We start from the raw sequence: 22504 nt of genomic DNA, 5'->3' as shown, positions 1-22504 counted from the left end.
TTTATTATTTTAAAAATATTTATTTATTCATGAGAGACACACAGAGAGAGGCAAAGACATAGGCAAAGGGAGAAGCATCATGCAGGGAGTCTGATGCAGGACTTGATCCCAGGACCCTGGGATCACACCCTGAGCAGAAGGCAGACGCTCAACCACTGAGCCACCCAGGCATCCCAGCTTTGTATTTTTAAAAGATCACTCAGCTTGGTGTGGGAGAAGGTACGACTTATATTTCTGGCAACATGGTGGACTAGATTCCTGACTAATGCTCTTGCTGAAACGTATCAATGTGGGATAAAAGAGGAAAGGAAATATTCTTCAATGTATTCATGAGCTAGCAAGAGAGTAAGGAGCTTGCAGGCTACAAGCTAAGAGGAAAGATGAGCAGAGGGCCAAAGCCAGATTTTACTTAGAGGGTGAACCTAGATACTGGTTTTGGGGCCCTGCAGCCTTTGGGAACAGGACACACAGCTTGTCCAAGGAGAGGCTCCAGAGGCCACACTTCAAAGTGAGGATGACCTAGAAATAAATCCCCTTGGGAGCTATAAGCAAAATTACCTGTTTTGAACCTTGGGTCAGAGCAGCCCACACACTGGTTTTCAGCCTGATTTCTCCCTACTTGGGTTGACTACAAATTCTTAAGCCAATCTTTAGTTTAAAGTGATTTAAACTGGTAGTAGCCCAGTGCCTGACAGAAGCAAGCAAGCCTTTTCTGGAGAAGCCTACCCTCACCACAGATGAAGCTTCAAGTTGCTTGAGTAATTCAAGGTCAAAAATCTCACTAAACACAGGCCACAGGACACCATGAGGAAGAACCAGCAGAAAGGAAATTAGAAATAGCAGTTGAATTGGAACATTCATATACAATGTAAAATAAATATGTGTAATATGTTTCAATAAATAAGAAAACAAAAAACAAGTGTAAGCAGATTTGAAAAAGAAGTGGAAAAATTATTTAAGTAGTCTGGCTTAGCAGCAGGATCAACAGAGCCAAAGCAGAATTAGTAAACAAGGAGTAGAACTGAAGAAACCAATCAGAATGCAGCCCAGAGCACTGAGGCGGACACTTGACAGGATGAGCACTGGGTGTTTTTCTGTATGTTGGTAAATTGAACACCAATAAAAATTAATTTAAAAAAAAAAAAAAGAAGAATGCAGCCCAGAGAAACAGAGATGGGAGATTCCAAAACAGAGGTTAAGAGTCACGGAAGATGGAGGAGGTCTAACGTACTACTATTTAGAGTTCTAGAGGGACGCCTGGCTGGCTCAGTTGGTAGAACGTGTGATTCTTGATCTCGGGGTCATGAGTTCAAGTTCCAAGGTGGGTGTGGAGATTGCTCAATAAACAAAACCAAAATCTGTAGAGCTCTAGGGGAAGAGAAGGAAGAGAATATGACAGAGGCACTGTTTGAACGGATAATGCTGGAGAACATTCCAGAACCAGTAAAAGAGGCTGATCCTCAGAATCAAGTAGCTCAAGAACCCATATGCAGAACTAGAAACTGGGGTGGTGGTAGCGACACTGAGATGTTTGTTGTTGTCCAGGTCAGAGCTGATGGTGGCTGGGACCAGGGTTGTAGCAGTAGAGGTTATCACTGGGTATGTTCTGGGAGTGAAGCTTACAGCATGGATTACATGGGGTGGGAAAGCAGGAGAGAATGAGCTTGAATAGATAGGTGGATGTGAAGCCTGGGGAGAAGCAGGGGAGCAAGAGGCAGGACCCAAGCTGGATTTTGCTCTTCTGGATATGAGGTGCCTATTGGACATCTGGGCAGAGACGTCCAGTAGGCAGCTGGACGACAGGCAGTTGGAGCCAGAGAAGGAGTGTGGGAGAGACGTGGACAGAGCTCTAAAAATAGAACTCGAGCCACACACATCCTCCACAGTTCTAGTTGCCACATCAAAGTAAAAACAAGCGGATGAAACTTATTTTATTATTTTAATTTAACCTGGTCCATCTAAAGTATTTTCATTTGGATATTGGATCGACATGAAAATTATCCATGTAGTGGTTTACTTCCTCACCACATGTGAGGGTAATGTACACACACCAGTTTCAATTGGCCCCACCTCCTGTGTCCAGTAGTCACATGTGGTTGAGGCCACCATAGGGGACAGCGCAGGATGGACGGTGATTAAAGTTGTAGCCAGATAAAGTCCCTCGGGGAATGTGAGAAGTGACCTAAGGTCACTTGGTGGTGGCCCAGTGTGTCGAGGTCTGTGGCCAGGGAAATGGGAGGAAAGTGCAGAAAGGGCAATGGCTCAGAACTCGAAGAAACTTACCCAGAGGACGGAGTGATCAGTTGTGGCAAAATTGCCATCCCAAGCAGGCAGAACTTGGTGCTTGTGAGGGCCAAGGAAACAGCCAGTGTGACAGACTCATCTGAGCAGAGGTGATATCCCAGTTTCACACCAAGGAACAAATGCCTTCGTTCGGGGGCCAGGCTGGGCTTATCTCAGTGCTTGGCTATCCTCTCGACACCCAAAACTTGGCCTTGATGGTGACTGAGGCACAGAGGAATATGTTTTTTTAGGCAGGTTTTTGTTTTTGTTTTTTTTTAATTAAGATAAAATTCCAAGTTTTAACAGTTAACAGTGTAAAATTCAGTGGTCTTTAGTACATTCACGGTATTGTGCAGCTACTGCCACTAATTCCAGAACATTCCAATCACCCCAAAAAGAAGCCCCATACTAATTAGCATTTCACTTCCCATTGCCTTTCCCTCCAACTCCAGACAGCCACTAATCTGCTTTCTGTTTCATTGGATTTGCCTATTCTGGACATTTCAGATAAATGGGAGCATGTGATATGTGGCCTTTTCTCTCTGGCTTTTTTTTCGCTTGGCGTAACGTTTTCGGGATTCCTCCATATTCTATGCAACTATACTTATTTCCTTTTTATGGCCCAATAATAATATTCTACTGCCTGGAGGGACCACATTTTATTTATCCATTCATCAAAAAATTTCCCTCTGACTCCTTTGAATAATGTACAAATACATTGTGTGAAGTTTGTTTTTAGTTCTCATGGGTAGATACCTGGGTGTGGAATTTCTGGGTCATTATGGTATGACAGCTTTTTTTTTTTTTTTAAAGAAGGGAAACAGTTCAATTTCCCCCCTTCACACCCCTCATATCCTCTCCATCTTCTCCCTCCCTGTGCCCTGCATTCGATGGTCATTATTCCCATTGTACCTCCTTGTCCTTTGATACCTGGGCATACGCACCTGTGTTACATAGTTATTGTTTTTTAAATTTCATTTATTTATTTGACAGAACTTGAGCAGGGGGAGGGGAAGAGGGAGAAGGAGAATCTCAAGCAGACTCCCTGCTGAGCTTGGAGCCCAGTGCGGGGCTTATCCCAGGACCCCAAGATCATGACCTGAACTGAATGAAGACCAATGTTTAACTGACCGAGTCACCCAGGCACTCCTGCATTACATAATTTTAAGCTTTACCAAAATAGTCATATAGTCTCTGTTTAAATTACCCAAGGTGATAAATAACTCCTATTCCTCCATTCAGTGTGTGGGTGGAAGTTCCCTTACACATAGTTGGAAGTGATGGTACAGGTCACCTCCCACAAGGGTTGGAGAAACACCTAGAACAGAGCATGGCTTAGGGTCAGTGCACCTGACATGTGAGCTGTGACAGTGGTGAAGAGACCATTCCACTGGTTTGGGTATAAAGTTAATGACCATCGGGATCCCTGGGTGGCGCAGTGGTTTGGCGCCTGCCTTTGGCCCAGGGCGCGATCCTGGAGACCCGGGATCGGATCCCATGTCGGGCTCCCGGTGCATGGAGCCTGCTTCTCCCTCTGCCTGTGTCTCTGCCTCTCTCTCTCTCTATGACTACATAAATAAATTTAAAAAATAAATAAAATAAAATAAAAAGTTAATGACCATCGGTCAGCGAACATTCTGGAGCCGTCACCTTGGACATGCACATGTGTCCACCTCAGGGTGGGTGTCCAGGAGCAGAATCACTGGGCATGTTCTGCATAGCTCCCAGTGGCATGCTGACCAGGGGTGGCCCCACTCCTCTCCTGAGGGCCTGTTCCCATGTCTGCATGAGGGCTCCTGTATTCCTGGCCTGGCCAACATGCATGCATCTGCCTGGCTGGCAGGAGGAATCAGAGCTGCCTTGTCGCTGCAATTCTTGTTTTCTCTTGCACATCTGGTGAAATGTCTTTTCACCTGGCCTTTGACTTGTGCGGGTCATCCCTCATGGGACTTCCTCTGTGTCCTTTGCTCAGGCTTTGGTTGGGTCCTGTCTAGGAAACCCTTGACTTTGAGGCCAGAGCCTGGGCTGTCAGGACATCCCTGCATGCCCCCTCTGTGCTTGAGTCTGTGCCAGCTTCTTGTCCACAGTGTCCTTTATTCATTCCCTAATTCCTCCTGAGGTAAAGAGTCCAAAAACAGTCTCAGCATCATAATACCACCCATCAGTGAGGGTCAGCAGCTTCCCTTAGAACTGCACTCCATCAGTCAGGACCTCAGGCATGCATGTCTGACCCCAGTTCCTCAGTTTGCCCAAAAGAGGAGATGAATGAGTTAGTCACACAGGGTGTCTGGGTCAGAGCAAAAGGGCTCTGGGTGGTGCTTTTACCGCTTTCCCCTCGATTTTGGTGCTTCCCTGCTTGTCACCTGCAGCAGCTTCATGTCCCCCTAGGTAAAAGCAGGGTCATTACCATGGTTCTTGATGCCTTGCATGGTCTGGCTCATTGTCCCTCCATCCGATTTCCCCACCTTTCCCCCCGCATTGCTCACTCACTCATTGCAGCCACACATAGGCCCGTGGCTGCCCCAGGGCCTCCACACAGGCTGTGCCCTCTCCCTGGGTTGTGCAGTACAGAGATTTTCTGATTGTGCTCATTAAACCCAGTTCTCCACTCACCTGCCTTATTAGAGAGGCCTTTTTGCCAAATAGCATTCCCAGCGCTCCTTGTACCTGGCACTCATTGGTGCCATAGCACTGAAACCAGACGGTATCTGGTGTGTGCGCTAGGATACCTGCCTGGCTAGAAAGTAAGCTCTGTGAGGACAGTCACTTGGACCAGTGTGTTCACCCCTGAGCCTCCCAGTGGGCACAAAGTAAGTGTTTGGTAAAGGAATGAAGGAGCACAGCCAGGCTTGACATTTTGCATTGTTCTGCCGGTGGCCCCCAAGGTGACTGAGATGGAACCCATTTTGCAGATAAAAAAAACTGAGGCTTGGTGGGTGAGGAGGGCAGCACCAGATTGGATCTCTGGTCCACCTGGCTCTGCCCAACTGCTGCTGGCTACCCTTCCTGAGGAGGACCAGGAGAGGAGGGGAGATCTGTGTGGGGCTGGGGTCGCACTGACCATCCTTCTACCCAATCGTGTCACCATAGGGACAGCATGGACAGTGTGAAACAGAGCGCGGCCCTGTGCCTGCTACGGCTGTACAAGGCCTCACCTGACCTAGTGCCCATGGGCGAGTGGACGGCCCGTGTGGTGCACCTGCTCAACGACCAGCACATGGTGAGCCCCCTGCCTGGCACCTGGAGACCCCAGGCTGCTGGCTCCCAGAGCCACCCCCAGTAATTCACCCAAAGATCCTTCCACCGGACACCCATGGAAAATCCCAGGGACTGTCCACCCCTGCCCTGATTCCCACCTGGATGCCCAGGGCCCACCCCTGCCTCTGTCCCTGCCTCTACTCAGGCACATAGAGATCTTGGTCTAGTGTCCTTAGTACTTGTCACTAAGGACAAGTGACTAAGTCCCCACAAGTGTCCAGAAACCCCCATATCCATCCCTGATACCCACCTGCCCCCGACTGCCCAGGGATCCTGCCCAGTGTCCCCATCACACATCACCCACTCAGCCCTTGAGTCTCTGCTTTCAGGTCTACAGCCTGGACCCTTGTCCCCAGGCTGACCCCCAGCCCGGTAGCCCTGACTTGCCGCTTATCTGCCTCGGCAGGGTGTGGTCACGGCAGCTGTCAGCCTCATCACCTGCCTCTGCAAGAAGAACCCAGATGACTTCAAGACATGCATCTCCCTGGCGGTGTCCCGCCTGAGCCGGGTGGGTGTGGTCCCATCGTGGGCTGCAGGAGGCCGGCCTGGTCATCTCTGTTCCCTGGAGCACCTCCCTGGTCCCCTTACTCTCCCAGAGAGGCAGCCCAGCACAGTGGTTACAAACTCAACCTCTGAGATAGGTTCATGCTGGTTCAGCCACTTCCTGGCTGTGTGGCCCTGGACAAGTGGCTTTACCTTTCTGGGCTTCACTTACCCCGTCTGTTCAATGGGGGACAGTACCAGTGCCCATCTCACAGTGTAGCTGCTGTGAGTCAGTCTATATAACATTAGTATGGGCCTGAGTGTTGTGAGTGCCCAGGAAGTGAGAGTGGCTCTTCTAATATCCTCCCTTTTGCCCCACTATCTCATGCCTCTTCCTACTTTCCCTGCTGTTTCTCCTGACCCTCTTTCTCATATGTCTCCTTTCCTCTCCTTCCTTCTGCTCCTCTTACCACCTTCACCCCTGTCTTGGGAACATGGCCTGAGGCCGCCTGTGTGCCAGGCTCTGGGGACACAGATGAGTCAGACCCAAGCTCTACTGGAGCGCTCTGTCCTGTTGGCGGGAGGGGCAGGGGGGTGGGGATGTTGCAAGGCAGGCAGACCATCCCAGATTTTCCTAAAAGGGGTGATCTGTGCTGTCATGGAAGTAGTATAGGGCATTAGAGACCCGAAAAGAGGCACTTTAACCATCCTGGAAGTCTAGGAAGGATTCCTGGGAAAGGTGATCCCCTAAATTGACACTTAGAGTGAATATAAACATTTCCTAAGCAGGTAAGAAGAGGCCTGGATTCTCAGGCCAAGAGAACAAACATACCAGCTCATTTGATCGCTTTGTCATCCATTCATCATACCCCTGAATACTCCCGTATGCCAGGCTGGTCTGGGAGACCCAGACAGTGACACTGGAGGCAGGGCACATATGTGTTATCATAGCCATGGCACAGGGCAGGGTGGGGATGCTTCCTGGAAGAGGGATTTCCCAGGCTGAGCAAGAGTTTGCCATAAGGAGAGAAAGTCCCACACTCTTTTACTAATTTTCCCACGTCTTCCCTGAGCCTTTCTTACGTCTGATCTTGTCTTAGGCCTAGAATCTAGAAAAGGGGCAGAGCTGGTTCCTGCCCCTGAGCTGCTTCCAGTACTGGGGCACAGTGACAAGGACACAAGTCCGCAGTGAACTGGTGTGATCTATGATAACTGGAGGAACCCAGACCACTGTGAGGCTGCTGTTTGGATTAGGGGGCTCACTGAAGGGGATCAGATTGGCAGACCTCCTATTGGACAGCAGCATTACTGGAAAAGCCAGCGAGCCCTGGCTTAGGTCACTCACTGTGCCCCAGGCTTCCTCACTCCCCTCCCTGGGCCTCAGATTTCTGCACCCCCTTGGGAAGATAGTGTTGCTCTGCCTTGCCCCTGTGCCATGCCCTTCCCTGTCCATGCCTCACCCCCTGTTCCGTCCCCAGATTGTGTCCTCGGCCTCCACCGACCTGCAGGACTACACCTACTACTTTGTCCCAGCGCCCTGGCTCTCAGTGAAGCTCCTGCGGCTGCTACAGTGCTACCCACCGCCAGGTACCACTGCCACTGAGCCCATCCGGGTTGGGCCCTGGGGCCTCTGATCTGGTGGTGGGACAGCGGGGGCCAGGGCCTGGGGTCTGTCAGGATTTCTGTGAGGCTGTAGGTATGGGGGAGGGCAGCTCAAAGAATCAAATAGGTCACTTGTGTTTTGTTGCTCCCCTGCTGTGGGGCCAGGATCCCTGTGAAGACATGCTTGTGCTTGTGATCTAGCCCTATAACATAGGGGCTTTTGTCACACCTATTTTGTAGGTGACAAAACTAAGGCTGGGGGAGGGGAGGTCCTTGGCCAGGGTCACCCAGCAGATGGAGGGGTGATTCCAGGCAATTCCAGGACGTGCTGTTTGAATTAGCATAGGTCTGTTAGACATTTTTGTGACCTTGTTGCTCAAGGTCATCCACAGCCATGGTGTGGATGATGAGCCTCGTGTGAGCCAAGTCACACGCCAGGCGTGTCTGTGCCCTCCCAACAGAACTGGTGAAGGGGGAGTCATCCCTGCAATATGCAAACAGGGAGGCTGAGGCTTGGAAAGGAGACCTCACCCTTCTAGGCCCAGCCTGACGCCACCATCTGGCTCCAAGTCCTTTGGACCTCTACCATATAGGCCATGGCTCACCCTGAGCTCCCATTTCCTCAGCTCCCCTGACCTCACAGAGCAATTTTGAGGGACCCCATGCTATGTGGTCAGCACGCAGCAGGTGATTGATAAGCTCATTCTCTTAGGTTCACCCAGGGTACTGAGCACCTGCTGTAGCCAGGGACTGCTGTGTGGCCCTGAGTCTTCACAGCCAGCTGTGCACGAGCATGTGTGTGCACACATGTGTATATCTGTGAATGCATGATCAGGTGTGCAAGTCTGTGTGTGTCCACACGTCTGTGTGTGCAAACATACCAGAGTGTGCAGGCATATGCCAGTCAACTATAATAATGGAGGTGACACCAGAGGCCCCTTCCAGACTGTGAAAGCCAGTGTTGAATTTTGTTACGTGGCCTTAGGGAAGCCTTGTTCCCCCTCTTGGCTCCTTTCTCATCCTGTAAGGAAGAGCTCAAGCCTCAGGCAGATCTCTAAGCTCACTTGCATCCCAGGAGCCCTGCCTCATCTTTTGGGGTGTGCCCAGAGCAGGCACCTCACTTCCTCTCACCCTCTGCGTTATAGGAATTGTAGCCATGGTCCCAAGCAAATGGTGCCGGGCAAGAGAGGCCATCCCCAATTTATCTACAAGAAATTTCTCTGATACTGTTATTATGAAAAATTTTTCCAATGTTCAGACAGGTAGAGTACCCATCCTCTAGACCTCACATTTTGTTGTGCACACATGCTCTTACTTTGCTCTTTTTTTCCTGAAGTGTTTTTTTTTTTAAGATTTTATTTATTCATTAGAGACAGAGAGAGAGAGAGAGAGAGAGGCAGAGACATAGGCAGAGGGAGAAGCAGGCTCCCTGTAGGGAGCCCGATGCGGGACTCGATCCTGAGACCCCAGGATCATGCCCTGACCTGAAGGCAGAAACTTAACTGCTGAGCCACCCAGGCGTCCCTTCCTAAAGTGTTTAAAAATCAGAGACATCATGATGGTTTTATCTTATATTTTGTGGCACATTTCTAAAAACTATGGGCATTTTTTTTCACAGCAGCATTTCTGTGGACACACTTGAAGAGCTAACAACAGCTCCCCAGTGGTCTCGACCCACTGTGGATTTTCTTAATTATCTCCGACATACAGTGTTCAAAATAGGATCCAATCAGGATGGAAGTGGGTTTTTTTTTTAATTTTTTTAAAAGATTTGTTTACTTATTTTAGAGAGAGAGAGAACGTGCAGGGGAGGAACAGGGGGAGAGAGAGAAAGAAAGACTCCCTGCTGAGTGTGGAGCCGGATGTGGGGCTCTGTCTCACGACCCTGAGATCATGACCTGAGCTGAAATCAAGAATCGGATGCCCAATCAACTGAGTCACCCAGGCACCCCTTAAGATACAAGTATTGAAGGAGGCCTGGCTGGCTCAGTCAGTGGAGCATACTGCTCTTGACCTCAGGGTCATGAGTTTGATCCCCACATTGGGCATAGAGATTACTTAAAAATAAAAATTTTAAAAAGAAGAAGTAAAAGAAACAAATATTGAATTTAATTATTTCCCATAAATTCCTGCCTTAATCTAGAAGGATTGCCCCTTTATTCTGTGACATTGACTTTCACCCCAACTTTTCATTATGAAAAATTTCAAACATAAAGATCACTTGCAAGAATAGCATAATGAGAGAGGCCCAGAGACCCAATGGAGACAGTTAATGCTGCTCTTCGTGCCCTTGTTGGCTTGCTCTCTCAAACACACACTTACTTGCTCACTTACTTGACAGAAATTGCAGACATCATAATGCCCCCACTCAAAAATACTTCTGCATGCATTTCAGGAGACCAAGAATGCTGTGCAAAACCACAGTGCCCCTTGTCACACCTGAGAAGAATCAGGATCACTTCACAGCAGCATCTGCTGTCCAGGCACCATTCAAACCACCCCCATTGTCCACAGCTTTATTTGAATGGCTTGAACAAAATACAGTACAATCAAGGACCACAACTTAGATTTTATTATGTCTTTGTCTCTTTTGGGGGGTCTGAAATAGCCCTCCCAACCCCTACTACCTGTTTTTGAAGAAACCAGAAGAGCTTTGTGTTATAAGGGTATCCCACATTCTGGATTTGGCTCAGAGCTGCCTGTTTCCTGTACCCCGAGAGCTGCCTGATATATTTGCGTGCAACATTTTTCCCTATGCACATGGTGTGACCTTGCATTCCACAGAATGGCAGTTGTTGGGATTTGTGTCAGCTCCTGGTTGGCGTGTGTGTGTCTGTCTCAGGCACTCAGATGGCTCCTCGAGGAGACCTCGGTTTCACAGCATCTCTGGGAAAAGTTTCTTTGCTCTATGAGAAACCTAAAGGGTATCAGTGTTGCAGACTGGGAAACTCACAGGGGTGGGAGTCAGCGCAGAGCAGGGCAACCATCGAGGTCTGGAGTGGTATCTTCCCTGATCACCTGGAGACCAAGGGCGAGCTTGAAGGAGCAGAGATCCCAGCCCGCACCCTTCCTGTGGAAGATGAGAGCCATGGGGTGGCCCCCTGTCCAGCCGATGGGCAGGGCCTACAGAGAGCTCATCCCGGGACATGCCCTCCATTTCTCCAGAGGATGCTGCCGTGAAGGGGCGGCTGGTGGAGTGTCTGGAGACCGTGCTCAACAAAGCCCAGGAGCCCCCCAAGTCCAAGAAGGTCCAGCACTCCAACGCCAAGAACGCTATCCTCTTTGAGACCATCAGCCTCATCATCCACTACGACAGGTGCCTGCCTGGGGCTGCTGGGGACCTGGACTCCTGCATCCTAGGAGATTGGGTCTGGGAATTGAGACTTCTAGGTGGGAGGGCAATGAGCTGTACACTGTTAGCTCACCAGATTGGGGCTGGACCCCTTCTGGAAAGCAGAATTCCTGACTCTCTTCATTTGGGCTCAACAGCCCAGATGTCTGGGTCACCAGGAGCAGTTGTGACCAGGAGGAGGGCCAGAGTTAAGAGCCGGATCCTGAGGGTCCTGGAGGAGGCCCTGCTCACAGCCCCCTTCTCTGGTTCTTGCTGGCAGTGAGCCCAACCTCCTGGTGCGAGCCTGTAACCAGCTGGGCCAGTTCCTGCAGCACCGGGAGACCAACCTGCGCTACCTGGCCCTGGAGAGCATGTGCACGTTGGCCAGCTCCGAGTTCTCCCATGAGGCGGTCAAGACGCACATTGACACTGTCATCAATGCCCTCAAGGTACTGCACGTCGGAACCTGCCTCAGGCCAGCCCCTGTACACTGGCCTGTATATCTGCTCCCTCAGAGAGGCACAGGGCTCAGAGGCCAGTGCAGAGCCTAGAACATACCCCACCTGCTCTCCTCCCTCAGACGGAGCGGGATGTCAGTGTGCGACAGCGGGCGGCTGACCTCCTCTATGCCATGTGTGACCGGAGCAATGCCAAGCAAATCGTGTCAGAAATGCTTAGGTACCTGGAGACAGCTGACTATGCCATCCGTGAAGAGATTGTAAGTTCTGGGAGGAGCTGGGCACTTGGACTCTTGTATCTGCAGGAGGAGGGGGCTGGGAGCCTGGACCCCTAGGTCTGAGGGAGGAGGGTCTTGGGACCTAGACTCCTGGGTCTGAGGGAGGAGGGGGCTGGGGTCTCCAGATGGGAACAGTGGTGAGCCCAGACTTGATTATTCCACACTATGATGTGTGTGTGCACACACTCACACCTGTCCTCCCTCCCTGGCTGGCAGGTCCTGAAGGTGGCCATCCTGGCTGAGAAGTATGCAGTAGACTACAGCTGGTACGTGGATACTATCCTTAACCTCATCCGTATTGCGGGTGACTACGTGAGTGAGGAGGTATGGTACCGTGTGCTACAGATTGTCACCAACCGTGATGACGTCCAGGGCTACGCTGCCAAGACCGTCTTTGAGGTCAGCACCCGCACCTCACCCCCATAGTGGGACAGTGAGGCAGAGTAAGGACAGCTGGGGTTGTGGGGCCAGCCACCCGTGGTCACCATCCTCCTCCCTTGTCCTCAGAGCAGCCCCCACCAAGGGACCTGGGGGCCGGGCCTGCACAGGCCACTGTGAGGGTTAGTGGGCCTTGGGGCAGCACCAATCCCCAGGTTTGGCAGTTTCCCACTCCCTCTGCCCCATTAAAAGGGGCCAGGTGGCACCTGATTTTACCACTTTGTGTGCAGGAGCCAGTCACTTAACCGATCTGGGCCTCAGTTTCCCCCATCTATTATCCCTGCCACATCATAGCATCGTGAGTGTTCGGCAAGTTAATGGGCATTGAGGGCCTCGCCCTGTTCCTAGCACCCCCGAGCAGTCCTAAGCCAGGACATGTTGCTCCTGTTATCCTCACCCGTCCTGTCCTGCCTCCAGGCGCTCCAGGCCCCAGCCTGCCACGAGAACATGGTGAAGGTTGGCGGCTACATCCTCGGGGAGTTTGGGAATCTGATTGCGGGGGACCCCCGCTCCAGGTGAGAGGGTGAATATGTGCACTTCTGAGGGGTCCAGAGCCGGTGGTGATGGGGCTCCCAGGGATCCTCTTGGCTTCTCACACAACCATGTGACTGCAGGAGAACCCAGCTCCCAGGAGCCTCTGGGACAGTGCATTGCAAAGGCCACTGCCCTGCATGGCCTCTGAGTGGGGGAGGGGCACTCCAGGAGGAGGCAGGGGAGCCACCTGCTGATGCCCCCCTGCCCCCCTGCACAGCCCCCCAGTGCAGTTCTCCCTGCTGCACTCCAAGTTCCACCTGTGCAGTGTGGCCACCCGGGCTCTGCTGCTGTCCACCTACATCAAGTTCATCAACCTCTTCCCGGAGACCAAGGCCACCATCCAGGGCGTGCTGCGCGCCGGCTCCCAGCTGCGCAACGCCGACGTGGAGCTGCAGCAGCGCGCTGTCGAGTATCTCACGCTCAGCTCCGTGGCCAGCACCGATGTCCTGGTCAGAACCACGGGCCCTTCCTCTGCCCCTGTGCCTTGATCGCCCTCGCCTCTGCCATGGGGTTGTCCCTGACCCATGCTTGCCCTCTGCCCACGCAGGCCACAGTGCTGGAGGAGATGCCGCCCTTCCCGGAGCGAGAGTCGTCCATCCTGGCCAAGTTGAAACGCAAGAAGGGGCCTGGGGCCGGCAGCGCCCTGGATGACAGCCGGAGGGACCCCAGCAGCAATGACATCAATGGGGGCGTAGAGCCCACCCCTAGCACTGTGGTGAGTCCCCAGGGCTAGGCCCATGGGGCTGGGTGCGCTGGCCACTACTCCTTTCTCACTTCTACCTGCATCTTCCTGCAGTCGACGCCCTCACCCTCCGCTGACCTCCTGGGGCTGCGGGCAGCCCCTCCCCCAGCCGCACCCCCAGCAACCTCGGGTGCAGGGAACCTCCTGGTGGATGTCTTCTCCGATGGCCCAGCTGCCCAACCCAGCTTGGGTCCCACCCCCGAGGAGGCCTTCCTCAGGTACCACCTGCTTAGGTCCTGGGCTGTCCCCTCACAGCCCCCTCCCCCCTCCCTGTCCCTGTGCCTCTGTCGCCGTGGCTGCCACTTCCCCTGGCCTCCTCTTTCCCTCTGGTCACTCTGGACTCTTGGCTGACCCTAGCCACCCTGTGTCGTCCTTCCCCATCACCATGTCTCAGCCTGCTCTTCCTTCTCTCTTTCCCTCCTCCCTCTTTCTCTTTCTCCGGCCCTCTGCTGCCTCTCTGGGATTGGCTGCCTGCCACGCCTGTCTTCTCTTGTCTGCTCTGGGATTGGATGGCCCAGCGAGCTGGAGCCGCCTGCCCCTGAGAGCCCCATGGCTTTGCTGGCTGACCCAGCTCCAGCTGCTGAGTAAGGGGTGGCCTCAGGGTTGGGGGGCAGATTTGTGTCCCCAGGGAGGGTTAGGGGGCTTCAAGCTCTTATCAAGGGGGTCCTGATGAGCTGCAGAGGCAAGGATTTGGAGAGGAATCAAAGTTGGGGTTCTCTGACAGGGGGCAGGGGTGGCAGCACACACCAGCATCCTATTCCTTTTAGAGGCAATCGCCAGCCTGCTTCTGGTGTTCTTTGGGGAAATCTGGGTATATGGATTCCGGGGTTCTGTCCTTTGAGGGGTTACTGTCTCCCATTTTTAGCTCCGGGTCTTTTCTAGCCCCCAACTTGTTCACATCTCATTGCTTTCCCCACCTGCAGCCCAGGTCCTGAGGACATCGGGCCACCCATCCCAGAAGCTGATGAGCTGCTGAATAAGTGAGTCATGGGAAAGATCAGGGAAGGAATGGGGACAGGTGGGGAGCACAGAGCGGGGCCTAGACAGGCTCCCTGGCATCCTGAGCTTCCCCACCACCCTCACCCAGGTTCGTTTGCAAGAACAATGGGGTCTTGTTTGAGAACCAGCTGTTGCAGATCGGCGTCAAGTCGGAGTTCCGGCAGAACTTGGGTGCGTCCAGAAGGGGGTAGTGTGGGGATGGGGTTTCCAGGACACTGGGGCTTGGGTGGTATCTGGAGAGGAGATTGAAGGAACTCAAACTGAGCCCTGCCTCTCCCCGCCCTCTGCAGGCCGCATGTATCTCTTCTATGGCAACAAGACGTCGGTGCAGTTCCAGAACTTCTCACCCACTGTCGTCCACCCTGGAGACCTCCAGACTCATATCCTCCCGGCCTGGCCCAGCCCCCTTCCCCTCCCCCGGTCCTTCCAGGTCTGCCTTCCTGGCCACTGGGAAGCAGATGGGCCCAGGTCCTGAGCCCTGGTCAGTCTTCTTACTTGAGATCATGAGCATATGGTTACTCGATACAGGAGTGGACCTCTCCCCACCCAGGACAGCCTGAGGACAGTGAAGTGATGGGATAAGTGTGCCTCAGTTTTTCCCTGTAAGGCCCCTTCCATGCCCTGACCTCATCCTCTATTGGGCTCCATACCCCCAATTCAAGTACCTCCCAGTGCAGAGCCAGGCCTGGTGGTCTTGGTGCTGATCAGGGTCTTCTGTGTGATCTGAACCAGTCACTTTGCCTCTTTGAGCCTTCCTATCTGAAGTATAGACCCTCTTCCTTCTCATAGCGTTGTTTTTGAAGGTCAGTGTGGTTGGAAAACTCTAGAAGGGTGGCTGGCATAAAGGAAGGTGTCAGTCCTTATCCTTTCTCTGATAGTGGTTTTCATGCCCATGAAATGACAGCAGCTAGGGTCCAAAGCTTTGAGGACTTTTTCAGCTCTTTGCTTCATTCAGTTGTCAACATTTCCAGAGGCTCCCACAGGTTCAGCTCTGCACTGGGAATGGTGGGGGGCAGGGGCAGAGATGCATAAGACCCCATCCTTGCCAACCTGATGGTAGAGGTGATGCTGCTGCTGCCACTTTTGGTGGCCTGACCATGCCAGACACACGAACAAGATGGGGCTGAGGTCAAGTAGCTTGCCTGTAGTCACTAAGGTGGTAAGATTTAGGATTCTAACTCAAGCCAGCCATCAGGGCCTCAGAAGGCTTCTGCCTTAGTACGCTGACGTGTGCCCCAATGGAGGTCACCGAGCCCATGGTGGAAGGCCGGAGTAGGACCCAGTGGGTGGCCAGGGGGCTCACTTAAGAGTTTGGGCCATGTAGGCTGCGCCGAGGACGGCAGGGCCGGCCCCTCTGAGGCCTGCAGGCTGGGGCTGCGGGGAAGGTTTGGAACCATTGGAGGTTCACGGCCTCTTCCTGGCTTCCTTGACCCCCGGCGGGCACAGCTAGCAGTGCAGACCAAGCGTGTGGCCGCGCAGGTGGACGGCGGGGCACAGGTACAGCAGGTGCTCAACATCGAGTGTCTGCGGGACTTCCTGACGCCCCCGCTCCTGTCCGTGCGCTTCCGGTGAGTGGGGCAGGGCAGGTGAGTGGTGCTGGGGTAGTGCCCAGCGGCTGAGCCGCTGAGCCGTGGAGGTCTCCTGGAGGCGGGGCGGGGGTCTGATGGAGCCTTCTTGGCCCCCTGCCAGGTATGGGGGCGCCCCCCAGTCCCTCACCCTGAAGCTCCCGGTGACCATCAACAAGTTCTTCCAGCCCACAGAAATGGCAGCCCAAGACTTTTTCCAGCGTTGGAAGCAGCTGAGCCTGTGAGCAGCAGGGGGGCGGGGCCGCAACGGGGGCGGAGCTGCAACAGGGGCGGGGCTGCAGGGGCCTCCCCAGTACTGACCCGAACCTTCCCCACCCCCAGCCCCCAACAGGAGGCGCAGAAAATCTTCAAAGCCAACCACCCCATGGATGCAGAAGTCACTAAGGCCAAAGTGAGTGACCGCTAGGCGAGACAGGAGAGGGGCCCCTGGACTCACACCCCAGCCCTGCCTCTCCCTAACTGGTCTTTGGGGAGGGGGCCCCACTTTTCCATCCCGTTTCCCCCATCTGTAAAGTGGTGTAGTACAGTTCCCACTCGCAAGGGTTTTGGGGAGCTGGTTTGCCACTGCCTGGTGGCTACCAGATCTGGCCCCCTCTGACGGCTGCCCTTCTTCCCCAGCTCCTGGGGTTTGGCTCTGCCCTCCTGGACAATGTGGACCCCAACCCTGAGAACTTCGTGGGGGCTGGAATCATCCAGACTAAAGCCCTGCAGGTGGGCTGTCTGCTCCGGCTGGAGCCCAATGCCCAGGCTCAGGTGAGTGGTGGTCTAGGAGGTGGCCCTGAGGCTGACAAGTAACCCCCTGCCTCACTATGCTTTTTTTTAATCACATCCCTGTGCTGTGTCCCTGTGTCCTCTGTCTACTGTCTGCCACTCCATTTCCTTTCCACTCTTCTGAGTTTCCTCCTCCCCCCCACCCCCGCCTTTTTGCTTTTATTCCTGCCTCCTCTCCCTTCCATCACTTTTATCCTTTGGCCCTTTTTTTCCTCTTCAATCTCCCTTGTGTCCTCCTCCCCTGGGTTCTCTGTCCTCTCTGCCTCTTCCCTGAGTCCCCACTGCCCTGTCCTCCACCCAGATGTACCGGCTGACCCTGCGCACCAGCAAGGAACCTGTCTCTCGTCACCTGTGTGAGCTGCTGGCCCAGCAGTTCTGAGCCCTGGACTCTGCCCCCGGGGATGTGGCCGGTGCCGGGCAGCCCCTAGGACTGAGGCAGCTTTGGTGGATGGGGCAGCGAGGGGACCTCCACTGGTGACAGGGAAGACCCCAGGGGTGGGGGGATGCCTGGGACCTTCCTCCGGCCTTTTGTATTTTTATTTTTGTTCATCTGCTGCTGTTTACATTCTGGGGGGTAAGGGGGAGACCCCTCCCTCCCTTTCCCCCTTAAGCACAGAGGGGAGAGGGGCCAGGGAAGTGGGCGCCTCCTCCCCTCCCACCCCACCCCATTGTAGCCCCTCCTGCCCTCTCCCCCTCCAGGGGCTGTGTATTATTGTGAGCGAATAAACAGAGAGATGCTAATAGCTGTGTCTGTGTTAAAGGCTCATGCCCAGGGATCAGAGGAGTGGGGTGAGGGCATGCAGAGTGTGAGTGGCCAAGCCCCGCAGCCCATGGGTAGGACTTTGGGGAGATAGCAGCAGCAGCAACCGCCGTGGCCCCAACTGCAGAGCCACCAGCCGCCATCCTGTGCCTGGCTCCTCGGGCCCGGACACCAGGTAGCAGGCTCTTGGCACCTGGGTCCTCTGGACTGCATCCTCCACCTTCTCCTCTGGTGCCCCCGGCTCTGGAGGAAGGACAGGAAGGGCCAAGGTGACCAGTGGGCCCAGAAAACTAGAATGCCAGCCTGCAGGAGCAACACACCTGAGCCTAAGTCTTGAGTCCTCATGGGTGAAGGCCTCATGGCTCCAGCTGGCTGGCAGTTGCGTGAAGAAAGACCTGGACCTTCTCCCCCTTTTTCCCAGCCAGCCCCTGTCCTCCACTTTCCTGGGGATGCTGTGTGCAGCCCTGAACAATCTGCTTAGCAATACAGATCACAGATGATATAGCGAGCCATCCCTCACCTGACCTATGATGATGAAGTGAGTCATTATGTATATAAGCACTTGGCGAGAGATTAAATCCCAGGGTTAACTGTTAGGGATTGCCCAGTAGATTGTGCGTTTCTAGGCTGGGACCTCCCTGCCCTCTGCATCAGTGTGGATGCCCCGTCCTCCCTGTGTGATCTGAGACTCAGTCCTAACATGTGCAAAGAGGGCACACTATCTGCCGCTGACCTGGTGGAAAGTGCGTGGCGGTGACCAAGGTGTAGAAGGAGCGCAGGAGACGCCGACGCTGCTCAGGAGAAGGCTCTGGACCAGAAAAAGAGGGTGACAAAGAGCCCCTCCTGGGCACAAGCCCCTCCCAGCCTCGTCCTCCTCAGTCACCTTGATCCCCAGAAAGTTCCACCGTGAAGAGGCAACGTTTCAGTTCCAGGTGGAGAAGCAGTAGCCTGTGAGAAAGGAGGTGGGGTCATGGCCAGGGCAGAGGGGATGAGGCCCCCCCAACCCACGCCCCCGTCCGAGCCCTACCCGAGGATGTCCACGTGCAGGGGGAAGCCAGCGGGCAGCGTTCGGGGTCCCAGCGGCACGCAGGCCCGCAGCAGGTCTAGCACTGGCTGCCACCAGCGGTCCAGAAGCTGAGGCCAGGCGGGTGGGTGAGGGCAGGGGCGCGTACCAGGGAGGGGACGTGGCCAGGGAGAGGAGGGGCCCACGAAGGGAGGGGAGCAGAGAGGACCAAGGAAAGTGCCAAGCCTGGAGGGATGGGATTCGAGAACGCAGGCGAGAACGGGAATGGAACCGGGTCCAAGGAGGTGGGGCCTACTGGAGGGGCGGGGCCGGCGAGGGGTGGGCCCAGAGCAGATGGCGCCTGCAGGGCAAGGTGGGGAGAGAGGGGGTGGACTGGCGGGCCAAGGGCGTTAAAGGGGAAAAGCGGGGACATGGCGCGGACTGACCTGTGGATCCAGCTGGCTGAGGGGAGGGCGCGGCCCGCAGAGCAGACACAGCTCCAGGCCCGGCAGCAGCGTCAGGGTCAGAAGCCGGTGCGGGACCTGAAGCGGGGAGCCGCAAGGGCTGGCCGCAGCTCCGCCCCTCCCCACCGGAGCCCCGCCCCTCCCCACCGGAGCCCCGCCCCTCCCACTGGAGCCCCGGCTCCGCGTCCCACCTGTCCCCGACGCCCCGCCCCCCAACTCACCGTGGGACTCCCGTGCGGCAGGTACACCGGGTAGTCGCGAGCGGCCTGAGGTGGCAGGGACCCCACCAGCCAGGGGAGCAACACAGCCTCCGGCGTCCCCAGCCGCCACCAGCTCTCTGTTGCTGCCACCACCCGGCCCGACACGACCAGGCAGCCAAAGGCCGTGCCCACCGCTTCGGTGAACCCAGCGAGGGCTTCCTGGGTGAGGAGACATGGGCAGGGGCGGGAATGACTTCGCAGGTGGGCGAGGAGTGTGAAGAGACTCACATACAATTCAGAGCTTGCCTAGTGGCATGCTCATGTGCCTCACCCTCCTTCACTTTCACATGCAGGTACAATCCCCAAGTCACACTAAACAGTAGGGTGGCTGCTCCCTAACATGACACGTGGTACTGAAGCAGAGAATCACAACAGACACAGGTGTGGTGTATTGAATCCTACTATGTCTCAAGGAGGTGCAATCAGCCACCTTCTCCTGCTTGGAGAGGTCAAATCACCTGGACCTAGTCCCACCATGGGAGGCCTGCATGCCAGGGGAATCAACGAGAACCACATTTAAGGAAGCACAGATGGAAATTCACCGGCAAAAGGAACAGCATATGCCAAAGCAAGGAAGTTGGGAAGCTGCTGGGATCGGGGGACCCCTGAGGCAGCTGGGGGAAGGTGGATTGTGGAGTTAGCAGATGTCAGGGTGAGCACATTGGTGGGTTTCAGATTCCACAGGTCCTCAAACACGAGGCTGAGGCATCGGGAGCTTGTCCTGGGAGTGATGGAAGCCATGGGATGGCTGTGAGCTGGGGAGAGGTGGGGTAAGCTCTTTGTGTAGAAAGACCCCTCTTAGGCCAAGTGGGGGTTAGAACAGAAGCCAAAAGGATGAGAAAAGGTTGAGGCAATGGTCCAGGGGTAAGAGGATGAGGACTGAGCCAGGGCCACAGTGACAGGTTTAAGGGTTCCCAGTGCATCCTCAGTACCTGCAGGAGAGACCCCTCTGGAGGAACCACGCAGTCCACACACTGGGTCAGATCCCCAATGAGCTCCGAGTCTCCCAGGAAACTGTCAATGAGGCGGTAACTGGCCTGGCAGGGGGGAAGGAGGGATGAGCTTAGGACCCAGGTGGACCCCAGATCTGCTGCCTTCCCTTCAGAAAACTAGCCCTGCTGAGCCCGGTTCTAGGGTCAAAAGACTAGGCTGCCCCAGGGGCTGCTGAGATCTGTAGTTCCAAATGTCAGTGATCTGGAATCCTAACTTCCGTGTTCATGTCCAGCAGCCTCACCCTCAACTCCTTCTTCAGTCTCTCTATGTTGCGGATATTGGTCAGTTCTTCAAGTCCTACAAGAAGAACCTAGAAGAACCAAATAAGAGAGGAGGGCCTGGGGATCTGGACTCCTGGTGTGAGGGAGGACCATCCTGAGAGTTCAGATTTCTGGGTTTGGGGAAGAGGCCTGGGGAGTCTCACCATGGCCCCAAACACCATCTGGAGTAGTCTCTCCAGCCTCAGCTCCGAGGTGCCCTCCTCAGATGACAGAACAATGAGGGTGATGCTGTGAGAAAGGAAGGTGAGAAGGAAGAATGAGTCCAGGCCGAGGAAACAGGGCCATGAGGAGAGCAGAGTCTGCCCTTGCTCCTGGATGCTAGCTCCATCCTCTGCCAGCCAGCACAACCTGCTTCTCATACAGAGAAACGCAGGGGTCAGAGAGGGTAACTGGTTTGTGGAAGATTCCACAGTCAAGTAAACTGCTGGCCTTGGAGAGCTGGTAGGGCTAGGGGCTCAACAGGGGCCGTCGCCCAGGCCCTGGCCCTGCCCCCAGAGCTACCGCTTGGAGACCTGTCATGGAAGCTTTTCCACACCACGGTGGTGTCCTCCGTCCTTGCAGAACTCAGCTGCACCTCGAGATTCTGCCCAAACATGTGGACTCCATTGAGAGAACCGATGACAGAGAACGGGAGCTGGGGAAAGGTTGGGGACATCAGACAGGAGCCCCCAGTCCCCTCCACCTTGAGACCCAAGTGTCCAGGGCCCCCGCCCCCTCCTCTTTCTGGATCCCCTGGCCCCACCTCTTCTGGGAACCAGGATTATTAGTCCATTCATTGCACCCTTGACTCTCTAAACTCAACTCTGAAACTTCTCCAGACCCTACTCCCTTGAAGACCCAGAGAGGACGTGCCTAGCCCCCTTCTATTTTGGAGATCCAGGCATCTAGGGCCCCACCTGCTGGCGGGCGGGGGCGCCGCCGCGGCTGCTTCTGCAGAACAAGGGGACTCCGCTGGAGGCCGCGAGGCAAAGTAGATGCACGGTGCCCTCCGTCCCTTCCTCGCCCATCTGGAACCCCCTCCAGTCCCCTCGTGGGGGCAGTCAGTGACCACTTTGGAGCATGCCCGTAGTCACACTAAGTCGGGCTGCCGGTCGGCCGTCCCAAGCTGCCAAAGGGCGAGATGAGGAGCTGATTGGAAGAGAAGTGGACTTCCCGCCTTCTTCATCCAACTCAAACCATCCCTAGGTCTTTATTCTAGCACCTCCCCCAAGCTGTTAGATTCTCTTCCTCTTCAACCGGAAGTCACATGCCCCTAACAAAGATGGCGCCCGTAGTTCTTGTAGACTTTCGTAATTTCTCCTTGAAATGGTTTGATTCCATTTATTTAAAAAAGAGAATGAAAAGCCCGGTTTTAAGGTAGTGACAGCACCAAGGCGTTGTCTAGCAAGCATCAGGTAGGCTAGGATATCTCACTTTCTAAATTTATAAATAGCTGTGCTCCACTCAAAAGATGGTGGCGGCGCCGAAGCGTTGCCTAGCGACCACATTCCGTCTCAGACTAAGAGCAGTGCCCGGTTCAAAGATGGCCGCCTGTCAACTCGCCAGCAAAACCGAGACGTCTCCCCCTTCACCCTCGCGGATGGTTCGGTCCGGCCAACGTTGCCTAGTAACCACCAAAAGAGATGGTTGTTTTTGTTATTAGGAAAAAGAAAGATGAAATGCTTTATTTTCCAGAACCATAAAAATAAGAGTATTTCTGCAGTAAATTTATACATGTTGGTGCAGCATGCCGAACGTGAAAATGCTCCTCCCCCAAATCCTTTCCCGAAACAAAAAGTTACCAGTTTAATACCGAGTATTCACAAATTTGGCAAATATGTTCACTGTGAAAACGTTGTCTTCAAACTTTTTCTCATAAGACCATATAAAGAGACGTCGTTTTTTAAAAAATATCTTTTTATAATCAACGTTATGGATGTAACAAAATCAATTTAGCCGATCCTGGATTGACATACGTTAGCTTCTTTCCTCTGTGTGTTT

General features: G+C 54.3%; 2 protein-coding genes across 4 annotated transcripts in view; one reads left to right on the top strand and one right to left on the bottom strand.

The window, feature by feature from the left end:
- The window catches only part of AP2A1 (adaptor related protein complex 2 subunit alpha 1), a 32923-nt gene extending 15419 nt beyond the window's left edge, over positions 1-17504 (top strand). Inside the window, exons 5-24 of one of the 2 annotated variants that reach the window (XM_041744862.1) lie at positions 5374-5503; positions 5948-6049; positions 7503-7611; positions 10792-10942; positions 11238-11406; positions 11538-11675; positions 11910-12092; positions 12549-12646; positions 12883-13114; positions 13213-13380; positions 13462-13625; positions 13926-13991; positions 14331-14387; positions 14495-14577; positions 14697-14786; positions 15851-15974; positions 16096-16212; positions 16314-16383; positions 16611-16745; positions 17065-17504. In XM_041744862.1, coding sequence (XP_041600796.1) covers positions 5374-5503; positions 5948-6049; positions 7503-7611; positions 10792-10942; positions 11238-11406; positions 11538-11675; positions 11910-12092; positions 12549-12646; positions 12883-13114; positions 13213-13380; positions 13462-13625; positions 13926-13991; positions 14331-14387; positions 14495-14577; positions 14697-14786; positions 15851-15974; positions 16096-16212; positions 16314-16383; positions 16611-16745; positions 17065-17142 — 2464 coding nt within the window. In that variant the 3' untranslated portion in view covers positions 17143-17504. The remainder of the gene's footprint in view (positions 1-5373; positions 5504-5947; positions 6050-7502; positions 7612-10791; positions 10943-11237; positions 11407-11537; positions 11676-11909; positions 12093-12548; positions 12647-12882; positions 13115-13212; positions 13381-13461; positions 13626-13925; positions 13992-14330; positions 14388-14494; positions 14578-14696; positions 14787-15850; positions 15975-16095; positions 16213-16313; positions 16384-16610; positions 16746-17064) is intronic. The other variant, XM_041744863.1, reaches the window with a different exon arrangement.
- FUZ (fuzzy planar cell polarity protein) lies at positions 17283-21703 on the bottom strand. Of its 2 annotated transcripts, none has more exons than XM_041744865.1 (11): positions 21421-21701; positions 21037-21158; positions 20668-20752; positions 20485-20553; positions 20183-20287; positions 19212-19409; positions 18973-19068; positions 18551-18657; positions 18407-18471; positions 18257-18331; positions 17283-17766 (listed from the first exon to the last, which is right to left on the bottom strand). In XM_041744865.1, exons 1-11 carry the CDS (start codon positions 21529-21531, stop codon positions 17540-17542), a joined length of 1260 nt encoding a protein of 419 aa, XP_041600799.1. In that variant the 5' UTR covers positions 21532-21701; the 3' UTR covers positions 17283-17539. The 2 variants fall into 2 exon arrangements, 1 of the variants encoding a protein (XP_041600799.1); XR_005986163.1 differs by having other exon boundaries at positions 17636-17766; positions 18551-18772; positions 21421-21703.
- Positions 21704-22504: the final 801 nt, after the last annotated feature.

The sequence above is a fragment of the Vulpes lagopus genome, chromosome 2, assembly GCF_018345385.1.
Source record: "Vulpes lagopus strain Blue_001 chromosome 2, ASM1834538v1, whole genome shotgun sequence".
Lineage (NCBI taxonomy): Eukaryota > Metazoa > Chordata > Mammalia > Carnivora > Canidae > Vulpes > Vulpes lagopus.
Note: the sequence above shows the minus strand (reverse complement) of the source record. Positions and strands in the feature narration are given on the sequence as shown.

Coding starts and splice junctions, on each gene's coding strand:
- FUZ (XM_041744865.1), bottom strand. CDS start 21,531: ATGGGCGAGGAAGGGACGGAGGGCACCGTGCATCTACTTTGCCTCGCG. Junction 20,753..21,036: donor TGGAAAAGCTTCCATGACAG/GTCTCCAAGCGG, acceptor CCTTTCTCACAG/CATCACCCTCATTGTTCTGT. Junction 20,554..20,667: donor AGATGGTGTTTGGGGCCATG/GTGAGACTCCCC, acceptor TGGTTCTTCTAG/GTTCTTCTTGTAGGACTTGA.